General features: G+C 52.2%; 1 protein-coding gene across 3 annotated transcripts in view; it reads left to right on the plus strand.

The window, feature by feature from the left end:
* Positions 1–13853, plus strand: part of PRKCA (protein kinase C alpha) — a 361713-nt gene that overhangs the window by 326488 nt on the left and 21372 nt on the right. For all 3 annotated transcript variants that reach the window (XM_057535967.1, XM_057535968.1, XM_057535969.1), the window contains one exon: positions 11553–11633. In XM_057535967.1, coding sequence (XP_057391950.1) covers positions 11553–11633 — 81 coding nt within the window. The remainder of the gene's footprint in view (positions 1–11552; positions 11634–13853) is intronic.

Below are 13853 nucleotides of genomic sequence, written 5' to 3' on the forward strand. Positions count from 1 at the left end.
GCCGCTCTGAGATCAGCGCCTCTGAACCGCTGACCCCAACCCAACCCAGGCAGGCAGCCGCGGAGAAAGCCCTTGATTAAAGAACGAGAACGATAAACCAGAAGACGCTTGCTTTCTATCAAAGGCCAACTTCCCTCTGCGTCGGGTCACGGTCAAGTGACTCCAGCGTCACAGAGAAGATGAAGCAGCCGCTTTCCCCCAAGAAACGTTTAAAGAGCCCAGGCCAGGCATTTTGGGGGGGAGTTCTTCCTTAAATTATATAACTCTTCTCAGATCTTTTCGAGGAATGATGTTGGTTTTATTATCTCATATATTTGATTGTCTGCCTGCGGTTCTTTATCTGTCTCACGATTTTCGTGGCATCAGACTTTAATGAGTTCAGCCTGTTCTCTGGAGCATTTGACCCCTTCTGGGATATTGTGGTCCATGAGACAACCCCAGTCTGTTCCTCCCCTCCCCCTCCCAGTCCTCCCTGCACAGATGACCAGCTCCTGGTGACTTAGCTGCCCCTTGATGGATGCCCGCTGCGTGTGAGACCCAGGGAAGGGCATCTCATCGACGTGAGTCTGTTTAATCCTTCAGTCGGGTCTGCAAAGTTGGTGTTATTGGCCCTGTTTTCCAGATGATGAACCCAAGGGGCAGAGATTTCGTTCATTTTTCCCGTGCCCCAGATGCAAGGCAGGCCTGGGCTCTGAACCCGGGGCTGATACGCTTCTCCCTGCAGCAGCTGTGGTCCGGGGAGGAGGGCTACCCGGGGACTGACCACCTCCCTCCAGGGGTGCAAGTGAGCCTCCCTCCATCCCGTCCCCGTCTTTGTTTTCCAAGCACCAATGACACCCTGATAAGTCTTTACTCCAGGAATTCCATGGCTGCATGAGTTGGCCTTTCAGTTGGGGATTTGTTTAAATCTTGTAAAAATGGGTGAGAGATCACTGAATTCCTTTTCACCTTGCCGTGGGGAGGAGGGGGTGGGTGTCTGGACGGAGATGACCAACCTGCTGTCATTGCCGGTGTGGACCACGCACTTGCCCCTGTTACCTCGTTTCATTCTAACAGCAGTCCTTGGGTGAGTGGCGTTATCCCTGTTCTCCAGACAAGGAAGAGGAGTCGTGGGGAGGAGAGGAGCCCTGTGCAGGGCTCGTAGACAGCAGGTGGCGGGGCCGGGACCCTGGGCTGCCTGCCCCAAAGTGCAGGCCTGTGGCCCTCATGCCTCAGTGTCCCCTTCCACACGCATCTGTGAAGACCCACCAGACTGTGAAATTCTGGAAAATCTTTTATTCCAGCCAATGAAGGACTTACAGGCACAAAATGTGTTCCTGACTCCCAGTTTGTTCCTTCACTGCACGAGTGGTTATTTTGTTCAGACTCACAGTGAACAGTCTTGAAGAGCTCCCTGCTCAGCAGAGGAGGCTGAGATAAGGGGGCTCCAAAGGGGGCGCGGAGCAGTGAATCGGGCCCTGCTCGCCCCCGCCTGCCACCGCAGCCTAGACCAGTGACCAGGGCCACCGTGGCCGAGCTGGAGAACCGCTCGAGGAGAGACTAGAGGCTGATGGTGGTGCATTCGATTCCGGATTAATTCAGCTCGACTCTACCTTAGCCCCACGCAGACGTGACGTTTCTGAGAAGGAAAGACTTCCTGTTTGATTTCAGGTGGCTTTTCCTTTATCGTTGTATAGTCAGCTCTGGCTATAGTTCTGCTCTTTTAAGAACTTGGGGTGACGTCTGTGAAATGGGGATACGACTTAGAGGATGAAGTCTTGCCCATGAGAAGCCTGGCCTGCCTCCAGGGAAGGGCTGCATACATTCGCGTCTGTTACTTGACAGTTGTTTCAACTTGCTGCTGCTGTGTAACCACCCGAGACTTAACGGCTTAAAACCACAGCCACGTTATCGCTGGGATTCTGCCCGGCATGTGCCGGCCGCCGTGGCCCTGCTGGGCCCTGGAGGGTGGTCCACGGGGGCCCCGGGCTGCTGGCTCTTGGCCGAGACCCACGGGTCCTCCTCTCCGTGTTCTGTCCTCCGTGAGATTTCTCCTCACGCAGTAGTTTATCCAGAGCATCTCGCCACGGTGACTCCCAAGAGGGTACAACATTGAGGCCCCCCAAAAAGTGGAGGCCCCTTAAGCTTCACCTACAACGTGATTACTGTGTCATTCCCACCACCTCCTCCAGGTCGGAGCAAGTCCACAGCCAGCCTGGCGTCTAGGGGAGGTGATGTAAGTACTAAATCCTGGTGGGAGGCGTGGCGCTGTCACGCTGCAGGGGCCATACAGGATGGGGGCGGGGGGCACTGAGGCCATCTTCGGGGACAGTCCCCTGCACAGCTGGCTTTGAGCTCTGTGTGGCCAGCGGAGAATCCTCAGCACAGCACCCCGCAGGGGCAGGTCTCAAAAGCGCCGAGGACCCAGGCAAGAGGGGCCCCTGCCCTGGGTTACAGAGCCGGGCTCAGCAAGCTTTTTCTGCTGAGGGCTAGAGAGTAAGTGTTTCAGCCTTTGCCTTCATCTAAATTTTAGATTTCTCCAGTTTGAGCAGCTGTTCCTGCCTAAAGTCTCCAAAGACTGATAGTCTTTGTTACGTGTTTTCTTTCGCATTCAGGAAACTTAAAACCATGCTTAGCTCCCAGGCTGTACCCGGCAGGGTCGGGCTGGATTTGGGCTGCAGGCTGAAGTTTGCGCCCCCAACGTTACAGGGCTCTCGTCGGGCCTCCCCAGCCTGAGCCCTCCTCACAGGCTTGGGGTCTGTAGGGTCAAAGGGACGTGCCCACCTGGGGTCTGAGAAGTCCCTCCCAGGACCTGCGCAGCCTCTCCCCGCAGCCATCGGCCCGCGGGGTGCCGCCCTGCTGGCGCAGACACGCCTGCGTCCGACGGGCAGGTGGGACAGAGCTGGGACAGAGCTGGGACGTGCGGGAGGCTCGTCGTGGCCGCGGTGGAGGGGGGCGGCAAGAGCAGTCAAGCGGGCCACGTCTCCGCGTCCGGGGGGCTGTCTCAGGGGCCCCTGAATCCTCCAGTTGAACCTGGCCTTCCGGTTGTTGGGAGGAATTACAGGTGGAATCATGTTCCCCCGTATTTGGTGTGTTGAAGGTGACGCCAGTGTGACTGTCTATAGGGGCAGGGCTTTCCAGGAGGTGATCACAGCCAGATGAGGCCATTAGGGTGGGGCCCCCTCGGAGAGCACTGAGGTTTTCATGAGAGACTCCAGGAGGGCAGCGCACAGAGGACAGAACGGCGAGAGCACAGAGAGGAGGCTGCTGCCCTCGCGGAAAGCAGCCCCGCCGGCACCTTGGCCGTGCACCTCGACTCTCCAGAACCGTGAGAAGTAGGCGTCTGTTGTTGAAGCCGAGCTGTCACAGCGGCCCGAGCAGAGCGCTAGGGGGGTCCGCGTGCAAGGTGGTAGGAGAGAACAGCTAGTTAATACTGCGAGCTCAGTTTGTAGCGCGTGTATTTAGGCGGATGGTCTGTGGCCTCTGTCCCTGTGGCCCCAGCGCCCCAGGCCCGTACGGAGTCTGGGTCTCGGCCACAGGTAAATGACGCTGTAAACCAGGATGCGTTTTACCTACTCACAGTACCATCATCTCTCATCAAGCAGAACAGGAAGGAGGGGCAGGTAAAGGTCCCAGGGGTCGGGGCAGTTCCTCAGATGTCCTCACCCCACTCCTGTCCTGCTCACATAGAGCGGGCACTGTGACAGGGTCGAGTCCTGGCTCTGCCCCCCCCCCGCGGTGTCACTGCCACCCCCGTGGGAGACGGGGTGCCCACTGCAGTGTGGCTTAGGTGGGGTTAAAACTTGGCCCCTGTTACTGTGGGTATCATATTCTTAGTGTATCTCGCTATTAAGGAGGTTCTTGAAAATATCAGGTTGGCAGAAGAGAATCCAAAGAGGTGTTTAGTTTTTTTGTTTTTGGGGGGGGTTTTTTTGATGTAACAAGAAATTATGGTAGTTAGTTCGGCCTTGGACTGAAGAGGTTGGGTGACCCAGGTCAACTGGGATAGTGTTTTCCCAGCCCTGGTTGTTTCATGGTCACCTTCCTGACTTATTCCTTGACAAGCAGATGGTACCGAGGAGCTAGAGGGAGATCAGCCCAAGTAAGAGATGAGAGCTTTGCACAAAGCCTTGAAATGGGAATGCTTTCTCCCTGTGTAACTCCATGTCGTTGAAGCCTCATCTGAGGACCACAGACACTCGCTAGCGCACATCCCAGAGTCAGACAGACACCAGGTGCGGGGGCATCTTTCCGCCTGGTCAGAAGTCTGGCAGGCGATTCAGAATTTTACTCGTGGCTCTTTCAGAATTATTAGCACAGCCACCATGGCAGAGAGTTCGGCAGTGTCTTACGAAGCTAAACATGGTCTTTACCAAATGATCCAACAGTCATGCTCCTGAGTATTTACCCAAATGAATTGAAAACTTATGTCCACACAGAAACCTGCACAAGTGTTTATAGCAGCTTTAGTCATAATTGCCAAATCTTGGAAGCCACGAAGATGTCCTTCAGTAGGTGAGTGAACAAATAAACTGCGATACGTCTGGACAATGGAATATTATTCAACACTAGAAGGAAATGAGCTCTCAAGCCATGGAGGAAACCTCGGTGTGCATGACTAAGTGAAAGAAGCCAGTCTGAAAACACTGCACACTGTAAGAGCCCGTCTGTTGACATTCTGGAAGAGGCAAAACTAGGAAGACAATAAGACAGATTGGTAATTGCTGGGGTTGGGGGAGGGCCATGTAGGCAGAGCGCAGAGCGTTTTGAGGGCAGTGAAACTATTATGTACAGTAACAGTACAGCGGTGGGTACATGTCATGATACATTTTCAAAAACCCATAGACTGTACAGCACCAGGAGTGAACCCTGATGTAGACCCTGGGCTTTGGGTGATAACGATGTATCCATGCAGGTTCAGCGATTGTAACTAAGATACTGCCTCGGTGTGTTGAACTTGGCGGGGGGCGGGGTATATGGGAACTCCGCAGATTCCACTCAATTTTGCTCTGAACCTAAAACCTCTCTTTAAAGCAGTTTATGAATAAAAAAAAAAGAAGAAGAAGAAGAAGAAATGCAGCCTGGGTGGCCTTTCCCTTCCAAACAAAGGTCCAGGATAGAACTGGGAACGGGGCCTGTAATCACCAGGCTTTGGAAGCTCTGCCTTTGCCATCCCCTCCTCTCTCGCTCTCTTTTTCCTTCCTTGCTTCCTTCCTTTTCCTCTTCTGTGTTAATTGCTTCTTAAAGCCAGGGTCAGTCGTTGCAAACCCTCTTTGTGCCACGTGATCCCCTTCAGGTCCTCGGGTATCAGGGAGGCAGAGGGGTGGTTACTGTAACTGGACCTTAAAGCACCTGTGTTGCCTTTAGAGACGTCGTTTTCTGTTCACCCCAGTCCTGGCCACCGTGTTCATCTAAACGGGAAATACGTAGTGCAGACTCCAAACTTTCCATTCTCATCTTGTACCAGAATTCTGTTACACTTACATTATGCATTTTGTCCAGAGCTTCCAAATATTGCAGGTGTTTCTCATGTGATGTACTAATATCCTCGATGTGTAAGGTATCACGTTTTAGTGTATTTATCCATTTTCGTGTCATAATCCCTGTGCCTCGCAGGGTGCCCGGCCCCAAGAAACGCACGATTAGCCCAAACAGTGGCAGCGAGGGAAGGGGCAGGGGAGGGTGTGTTAATACCACAGAGAAGAGAAACCGGAAGTTTTGCTGCTCTGGTCAGAATTAATTCAGTTGCATGAGAGGGGGATTTTTTAATCTGTTTTATTCACGTCTGTGCCCCGTGCCTGGAACAGCATCCGGCCCGTAGGCAGATGATATTTGCTGGAAGAATGAACAGAAGGTTTATCGTTGACAGAATTCCCAGGTGCTGACAATCATTTCAGAGTATTTAATACATGTTATTAATCCAGCCTCTCATCCAAAACGTTTCCTTCGTCTTCCTGTGAGCCTGGGTTAGTTCATTGCCTTGAGTCCCTTTCACCTGCCTGCCGTGCCCGGGGCCCTTCCTGCTCCTGACGTGAGACCCTGTGGAGTTACGCATATTCAACTCACCTGCAATAAACACGCGTTTCTATACATACCACGTACTTGCCAGTATGTGGGGTGCTGGGGTTCCAGTATCACAGATGAAACGGAAGCTCAGAGAGGCCAAGCGCCTTGCCCAAGGTCACACAGCTCCCGCGTGGCCAAGCTGGGCTCCGGCAGTCAGGTTCGGAGCTTTCTTGCTGCACTCTGCATCCTGCAGTGCTCTGGGCTGGGAGGCACTGCCCCAAAGTGGTTTAACTGGGAGCATCTTGGCTGAGAGTTGGGGATGCCTCGTCCATACCCCGCCCCCGATGTGCTTCCTGTTCACCACGCTCTGGTCCAAGCCTGGCGCTGCAGGAGGTGGACACAGCTGGGAGACCTTGCCGCCCACCCAGCGACCTTCCAGCAAGCCTCTCGGCTTCCTTCTCAGAACCCTGAGGATGCTTTTCCAAACCGTCTCGAAGGCCCATGCAGCCTTAGCAATCTAGCAGTCTGACGAGCATTTTGCATTTTGCGCTCAGGAGGTCGGTGTCCGCGGAGCAGGATTGCACCAGGTCCGCTGGCTTCTCCAGCCTGACCTTAGGGAGGGTCTGCCGTGCAGGGTGCTCGGGAGGGCGGCCCGGGCCCTGGGGGGAGAGCCTGGGGTCGAGTGGGGGCAGATAAGCAGCCTCAGTGTAACTCACGTGGCAGAGACTTCGGGATCTGCGTGGCCCTGGGCTGTGGGCCCCGGAGCAGGGAGCTGGGGAGACGCTGAGTGAGCTCAGGGCCCTGCAGCTGTGAGAACAGAACACCCGGAAAGCACCCAGGCACGTCATCTTTCTTCCCAGATGGTACTATTTCAACAAGTCAGCATTTCCACCAGGTCCGTGAAGAAGGCCTCCAGTGTCCCATGTTCTAGCCTGGGGGATTTATGATGTTTTTCGAAACAACCGTAAGTTTCCCATTAAAATATTTTTATCGTTGATAAAAGGAAGAAATGATAGGCTTTGTTTCCCTGAGATAGTCAGAGGACTTGAGTGTGTTTTATGGGTAAAGGCCAGCGTTCTTTTGTGCCGCAGCCTGGCAAGGGCGGTCGACAGTCGGGCCTTTTATTCCAGCGCGGGCACTGGGGGGTCGGCCAGGACACACGGCGGGAGCGTGAGGCAGAGACCAGGAAGTGCGGCCAAGGACAGGCGCGCGAGTCCCTGGGACCCTGGGAGACGAGCCTTCAAGGCCAGGCTTGCTGATCCACGTGGGCACCTTAGCCACTTGGACCCTGTTAAGCATTTGAACCCTTTTTTGGCAAGAGTCCCCCCAGCTGGGCCAGTTCCCGCCCTAGTGTCTAGGGAGCCGTACTGACTCAGGAGCGGGTGAACCTTCAGTTCAGAAAAATGGTCCAGATCGTGGAGGCCAAGGCCAGACATCCAGGGCTCAAATGCCAGCTTTACCGCCTCTGGCTGTGGAGTCCTGGGCAGGCTACTTAACGTCCCTGTGCCCCGTGTCCTCGTCTCTGAACTCGGACGCTCCTACCGCCAGGGCCCCGTGAGGGCCCCCCGAGCTGACAAAGGCCCTGGCACCTGGTGGAAGTCCGGGTGGGGACACTGGCTCCGGTCCTTGTTGCTGTCGTCAGTGGCATCTGAAGCCTCACCACGCTGCCCCCCGAGTTCTCCAGAAAAGCTTCGGAAGCCCCGTCCGCTTCGGGAGGCCTTGGAGTGTGTAGCCCTGCAGAGGGTGGAAGGGTGGGTGGCCCTGGAGCGACGGCCTTCCAGCTGCTGTGGGCCTTTGGCCTCGTAAGAGGCGAGAAGCTGCCCCCCACCCTCTGCCCGGGTCCTGTACCCAGGCTGGAAGGAGGCCACTCACGCCCCGCTGTACAAGACAGGCAGCCACTTGTAGCATCCTGACAGCCCCCGGGCACCTGGCCCAGGGAATTATAATCATGATGATCGTAGTGACAAGTAGCAGTGAAACTGGATGACAGTGGCCTCCCGGGGGTTCTGTCTCTGTGCCGCAGGGAAGGTTGCCAGCCCCAGCCCCTCCTGCCGAGCCTGCCTCTCCTTTTGTGAGTTTCTCTGCGGTGGGAACCATGTTGCCGGGGGGCTGCAGGGAGACAGGCATCGCCCGGGTTGGCTGCCAGCTTCCAAGTGCCAGAGACATACCTGCTCCCGTGTCCGTCGGGGACAGACCCAAGACAGCCTCCCATCCGTTCTGTGGTCCCTGAGCTGCATCCTCAGCCCAAAGTTGGCCCCCTAGGCCAACGGGAGCCGGGGAACTGGAGTGGGTAGTAGGAGCCGGTAGAACTCAGTCTAGAGCAGCCCTGAACAGTAGAAATAAAATGCAAGCTCAAACTACATTTAAGCAACCACGTTTTTTAAAAACTTAAAAAAGAAACAGATGAAATTAATTTTAATATCTGATTTAACCCGGTATATTCAAAATGAAAAATTAGCCATGAGATACTCTGCATTTTGGGGTACTAAGTCCTCAGAATCGGACGTGTATTTTACACCCAAAGCATTTCATGCCCGTTTGCGCTGGCCGCGTGTCAGAGGCTTATAGCCGCGCATGGCTCAGGTGCAGGTCTACACAGCTCACAGGGGACAGTGTCACCAGCACCCTAAATCCTGTGCTTCTAAATGTCCAGATCTTCAGTGGAGCTCTCTCTTCAACACTGCTTCCCCTTTGCAGTGAGGTTTGGGGTAACTTGGAGGTATTTGTTAACAGCAGCTGATCGTCGAGGGGAAGTACGCTTCGTGCTGAACGTGCGTTTGCAGCGGTGGGGTTGCACCCATCTCTTGTAGCTTAGATCTGTGAACCGTCTCATTTCATCCAGGGCGTGAGCCAGGGGTGACAGACTGTGAACGTCTCCAGGAGAAAATGCTCCAGCTAAGTCCTAACCCCCGTCCTATTATTAACAATTAAAGGCGAAACCTTGTAAGCTCAGTGCAGGGTGAGCTGGCCGGCTCCAGGGGCTGACCAGTGCCATCGCCCAGAAAACAAGCCATTGGCACTCAGCCTCCTGCTGTCCTAAGCCTTGGAGGAAGCATCAGGTGTTACCAGCACAAGTCAGAAGAGCTTCATGGACCCTGAGAAGCAAGTTGGACCAAAGCTGACAAAGAGTCAAAACAAGCGAACAAACAAGAACTTCCCCTGGGCCTGGCTTTCAGGGTTTGTGAATCATTCAGACCAGAATAGGGGTTTCCACACCCTTGACTTCGGACAGTTCTCCAAGTGGGTGGCATCTTCCAGCACCCGAGCAGAGGGGTCTGGCCGGTGAGACTGCTCCAGTATGTGTAGAAATAGAGTCTGGAATAAAGCGTGGTCTCCCTCATCGAGCCCCCACTGTTCCTCAGCCTCGTAATTCGCACAGCAGTGTGAGGCCTCATCTCAGCCTGTGTTCAGAACAAGCGGAAACTAAAATAGGTGAACAGCAGAGTTTTACTGTAGAGCACAGAGACCTATATTCAATATCCTGTAATAAGCTATAACGGAAAAGAATTTTTTAAAAAGAATATAGATATATACATGTATATATGTATAACCGAGTCACTTTGCTGTACACCTGAAAGTAACACAATACTGTAAATCAACTATACTCCAATATAAAAAATTTTTGTAAAAACCCACTAAAACACTGATTAATGAGAACAGATTGCAGGGCCTGGTTTTAATATAGTTACAAGAACAAATTTTACTCAAGTGCTTTTGAAATATAGTTATGACAACTGAAGTGATGATTTCAAATCTCGTTAAACTGATTCTCAAAGCCCTTTGATTCATATTTTATTAATCCCAGTGCGAGTGAGTCCATGTATCTGAAAGCCGTAAACTGTAGTTTTAAAACATACATGTCAGTTTTCAGAGCACCACATTACCTGATTGGCTTTGGGCACATTCCATAAGCTTCTTGCATCTCAGTTCTGTCCCCTAAAAAATGAGAAGAAGAAGAATTTCTGGCTCATTGGGTTACACGCAGTGTGTGCAGAGTTATCTGATACGTAGTAGGTGCTTGGTGGGTGTGTCTTTCCTCTCCCAAAGAGGATATCTGTTGTTCTTCTACTTGTTCAAGTCAGGCTTTGATGCAGTCATTTCCCGTCTGGGGACTGCCGTGGCCGCCACCATTGCATGTCATTAGGGAATAAATTAGAGGCTCATTTTGGTAGGGTTTTTTGTGCTTTTTATGTTTTCAGAAAAGAGCAAATGTCGTCTTCAAAAGAAACTAAGGCCTCTTTGTAGGTTCCTTTGGTTATCATTTTCTTGCCAAGGAAACGAGCTATAAAGCTGCCAGATTCAAACATGCGCCCCCTTGTTTCTGCCCACACCAGGGTAAGTCAGAGGAGCGTGCATTGCTCGTGCCACGGGGAGAAATACTGGGAACATGTTGAAGGAATGGGGGTGGGCAGACGCACAGGAGGTTAGCTGATGTCCCAGGACGTTTAATGAGACATAAGGGCCATTTGGAAGATACCCTAGAGCACCCCCAAAGTCCAGTTTTTCTGCAGAATGGCAGGTGGTTGTGCTGAGTATCTGTTAGTTACGTCCTGGCCTCGAATCCCGGGGCAAATCCGCGGGTCTGGACAGTGTGTGCCTTTGGCACACAGCCTACCTGGGACGCAGCCGTCGTGTTGTGATAAGTCACGCCTCTCTTAGATATCCAAGTCAGTATTACCCCCTTCCACGGGGGGCAGGGGGGAAGGTGTAGAGCCACCCTAGCACGTCTGAGAGTCCCTGGGCCCATCCCCAGCTGCAGACTACTCGTTTCATCAATTCCTCCCCCCGCCCCGATTTTACGGATGTATCTAAACCAAATCTAAGATATCATGTCGTTTCACCCCTAAATACCTCATCTCTCACGCACGTCACCCGTGCATACACTCCCCTCTAACTGAAAAGGACACTTTGTAACTAATCATCCGACCGTTTATCCCACACGATGATATTAGGAACAATTCCCACAACGTCATCTAATTCAAGACCGTATTTTAATTTTCCCAATTTCTTTCTACGTTTGGGTGGTTTGAATCAAGATTCAGACAAGGTCCACATCTTACACTTGATTACTGCATTTTTTGTCTCTTTCAAAAACATTTCAAAACGTCAGTCCTTCAGCAGATCACCTTGGGCCTGTTGTGCAGCGCAAGGAAACGCATTTTTCCTTTAGTCCTTCCTCCTCCTCCTCCTCATCCCTCAGCAAAATTCTGTAACATAGTTTGATCGTCTTATCAGACCTTTGCTCTGAATGACCTCTGGCTTTTTCCACAAATGAAATCCACCTCAGTGCCCAAATCTTTTTCACCCAAGAAGATAATTACATCTACCTTCCAGCGGTGCCGTGGCGTCTCCCGGTGGATTCAGAAGAGGAATTCCAAAATCGTGGGGCGAGAGTTCTCTCTGTGTGTCTGATTCGAAGGGTCCCCTTCAAAACCCAGCGACAAATGTTACCATCACCTCGTTTGCACGAACGGAGTGTGTAAACGCCTACACGCTTGACTTCCCTGTTCCAGCACAGGCTTCCAGATTGGCCGCTAAATGTAGCTGACGTGTTTGTTTTCACACAGATAATCGCGTATCAGCCGTACGGGAGATCCGTGGACTGGTGGGCCTACGGCGTCCTGTTGTACGAAATGCTGGCCGGGCAGGTAACGTCCCCCGTGCGCTCGTGCGTGTGTGTTGCCACGTAGCATGAAGGCTTCAGCGCTGAAATGCTGGCCGGGCAGGTAACGTTCCCCTGTGCTGTCATGCTTGTGTGTTGCCACGTAGCATGAAGGCTTCAGCGCCGTGGGGACCGCGAGAGCAGGACCTGGCCGTGTGCAATGGCTCATGCTGGCCTGACTCCCCTGATCCTGGTGCAAGAGGGAGAAATTGTACAGACATTATCTTCTAGTCCTAAAAGCCCAAATTGAAAGCTACACCTTGGAGTGTAGACAATACAGCTTTTGCATCACCCACAAAAGGTCCCTGCACGTTGAGGACAATGGTGGCCTTTTGTTTTCGGTGTCTCAGCCCTGGGGTGGGATTGGGCTTCATTGCACGTTTCTCTGCAGAAATCACCCCGGCCGCTCCCGTGTGTAGAGCCAGTATTATTGTAAAGGAAGAAGTTAGTTAAACTGGAAGGAGTGTTTTAATAGCTTCTCCCGGCTGCCCTTATCTCTCCCTGGGGAATTCATTGTAATTTTCACAAAAGCCCAGCGAGGCTGAACTTCCAGTTAAGAAAAGGCAGATTAGGTTTCCCTTGGCTGTGTGACACGTGTCGGGTAACCAAGGGCATCGCCGCCTAATGTGGCACTTTCCAAGGTGGTGGCCTTAGTATCTGTATTACTAGGGTAAGTCACACTCGCTGCTGTTGACAAGCAGCTCCCACCCCCAAATCTCAGTGGATTAAGAATGACAGCGGTGCATTTCACACATTTCAGATCTCTGCCATTGTACCTACTAATGATTCTGTCGTGGGCAGCTTTTATTAACTCTCAGCCCTCAAGTGCGCCCCTCCCTAGCCAAGAGCCTTTGTAAGAGAGAATGGAAAAAAACACCCGCTTCGAGTAGCAGAGCTGCCCCCAAAGAAATCTTTGCATCTTTGTTCCTGGGGAAAAGTCAGCCTTTCTGACACGTTGCGTCCGTTGACTCCGTTATGATTCATTCAGTGCGTGCTTACTGAATGTGCGGGGGTGGGGGGGTGACTGTGAGCAGCACAGACAGAGACCCTCCCCTTCAGTAAGCTCGCGGTCCAGAGAAAGACAGCGGACAGGCAGATAAGGAAATGATGGGCGGGCCCTCCTCGGCATCCTTGGGAACGGGTTCCAGGACTCCCACGGGGTCAACCAGAGTCCTTGGAGGCTCAAGTCCCTTGTGTAAAATGGTGTGGTAATTGCGCGTAGCCCAGGTACATCCCCCCGTACACTTGACATCATCTTGCTGTTACTCAGTATACCTAACACAACACAAATGCTATGTGCCTGGTTGTAATTGCAATATAAATGTTACCTAAGTATTTGTTGGTATGTGGCAAATTCAAGTTTTGCTTTTTATTTATTTATTTTATATTTAGTTTTGGCCACGCCGCACGGCTTGTGGGATCTTAGTTCCCCGACCAGGGATCGATCCTGGGCCCTTGGCAGTGAAAGCGTGGAGTCCTAACCACTGGACCACCAGGGAATTCCCAAGTTTTGCTTTTTAAAACGTTTTGGACTTTTATTTCATTTTTGATCTGCAGTTGGAGGACTGTAATAGTGATAAGTTAAGAAGAAAAGTAACGAAGCAGAAGAACACAGTGTTGGGGGAGGGTTGAAATTTTAGCTCGGATCCCAGGGAGGGCCTCACATAGAAGATAAAGTTAAGACCAGAAGGAAGTGAGAGGAGGTCCACGTGCACATCCGGGGGGAGGAGCATTCCAGACAGACGGAACAGCCAGTGCAAAGGCCCTGGGGTGAGAGTGTGCAGCTTTACACTTAAGGAACGGAGAGGAAGCCGCCCACGTGGCTGGAGTGGAGTGAGCTAGAGACGGAGTAGGGGGCTGAGATCAGAGAGGAAGAGAGGGCACCAGGCCCCGGGCCATGGAGACCATCGCGAGACCATTGGCTTTCCCTCTGGGCTGGGAGACCCCCGTGGTCTCTCCTTTCTCTCTTTCATTGTGTCTTACATCCTATAGATACTAAAGTTGTCTTTTAAGTATTAAAAGATAAGAGGTTCCACCTATATTTGGTCTTTATTTCTCAATGATGTTGAGACTTGATATTTAAAAAGTGGTTTGTGTATTATTTATTTAGGTTTCTTCCCCCAAGGAACCAATCTTCTTAAGGCTATATGCCTCCATGTGCAAACACAGAAAAGCCAGTTCCGTAGAACCGTTGTCAGCAAGACAG

Source organism: Balaenoptera acutorostrata, chromosome 20 (assembly GCF_949987535.1).
Source record: "Balaenoptera acutorostrata chromosome 20, mBalAcu1.1, whole genome shotgun sequence".
NCBI classification, from domain to species: domain Eukaryota; kingdom Metazoa; phylum Chordata; class Mammalia; order Artiodactyla; family Balaenopteridae; genus Balaenoptera; species Balaenoptera acutorostrata.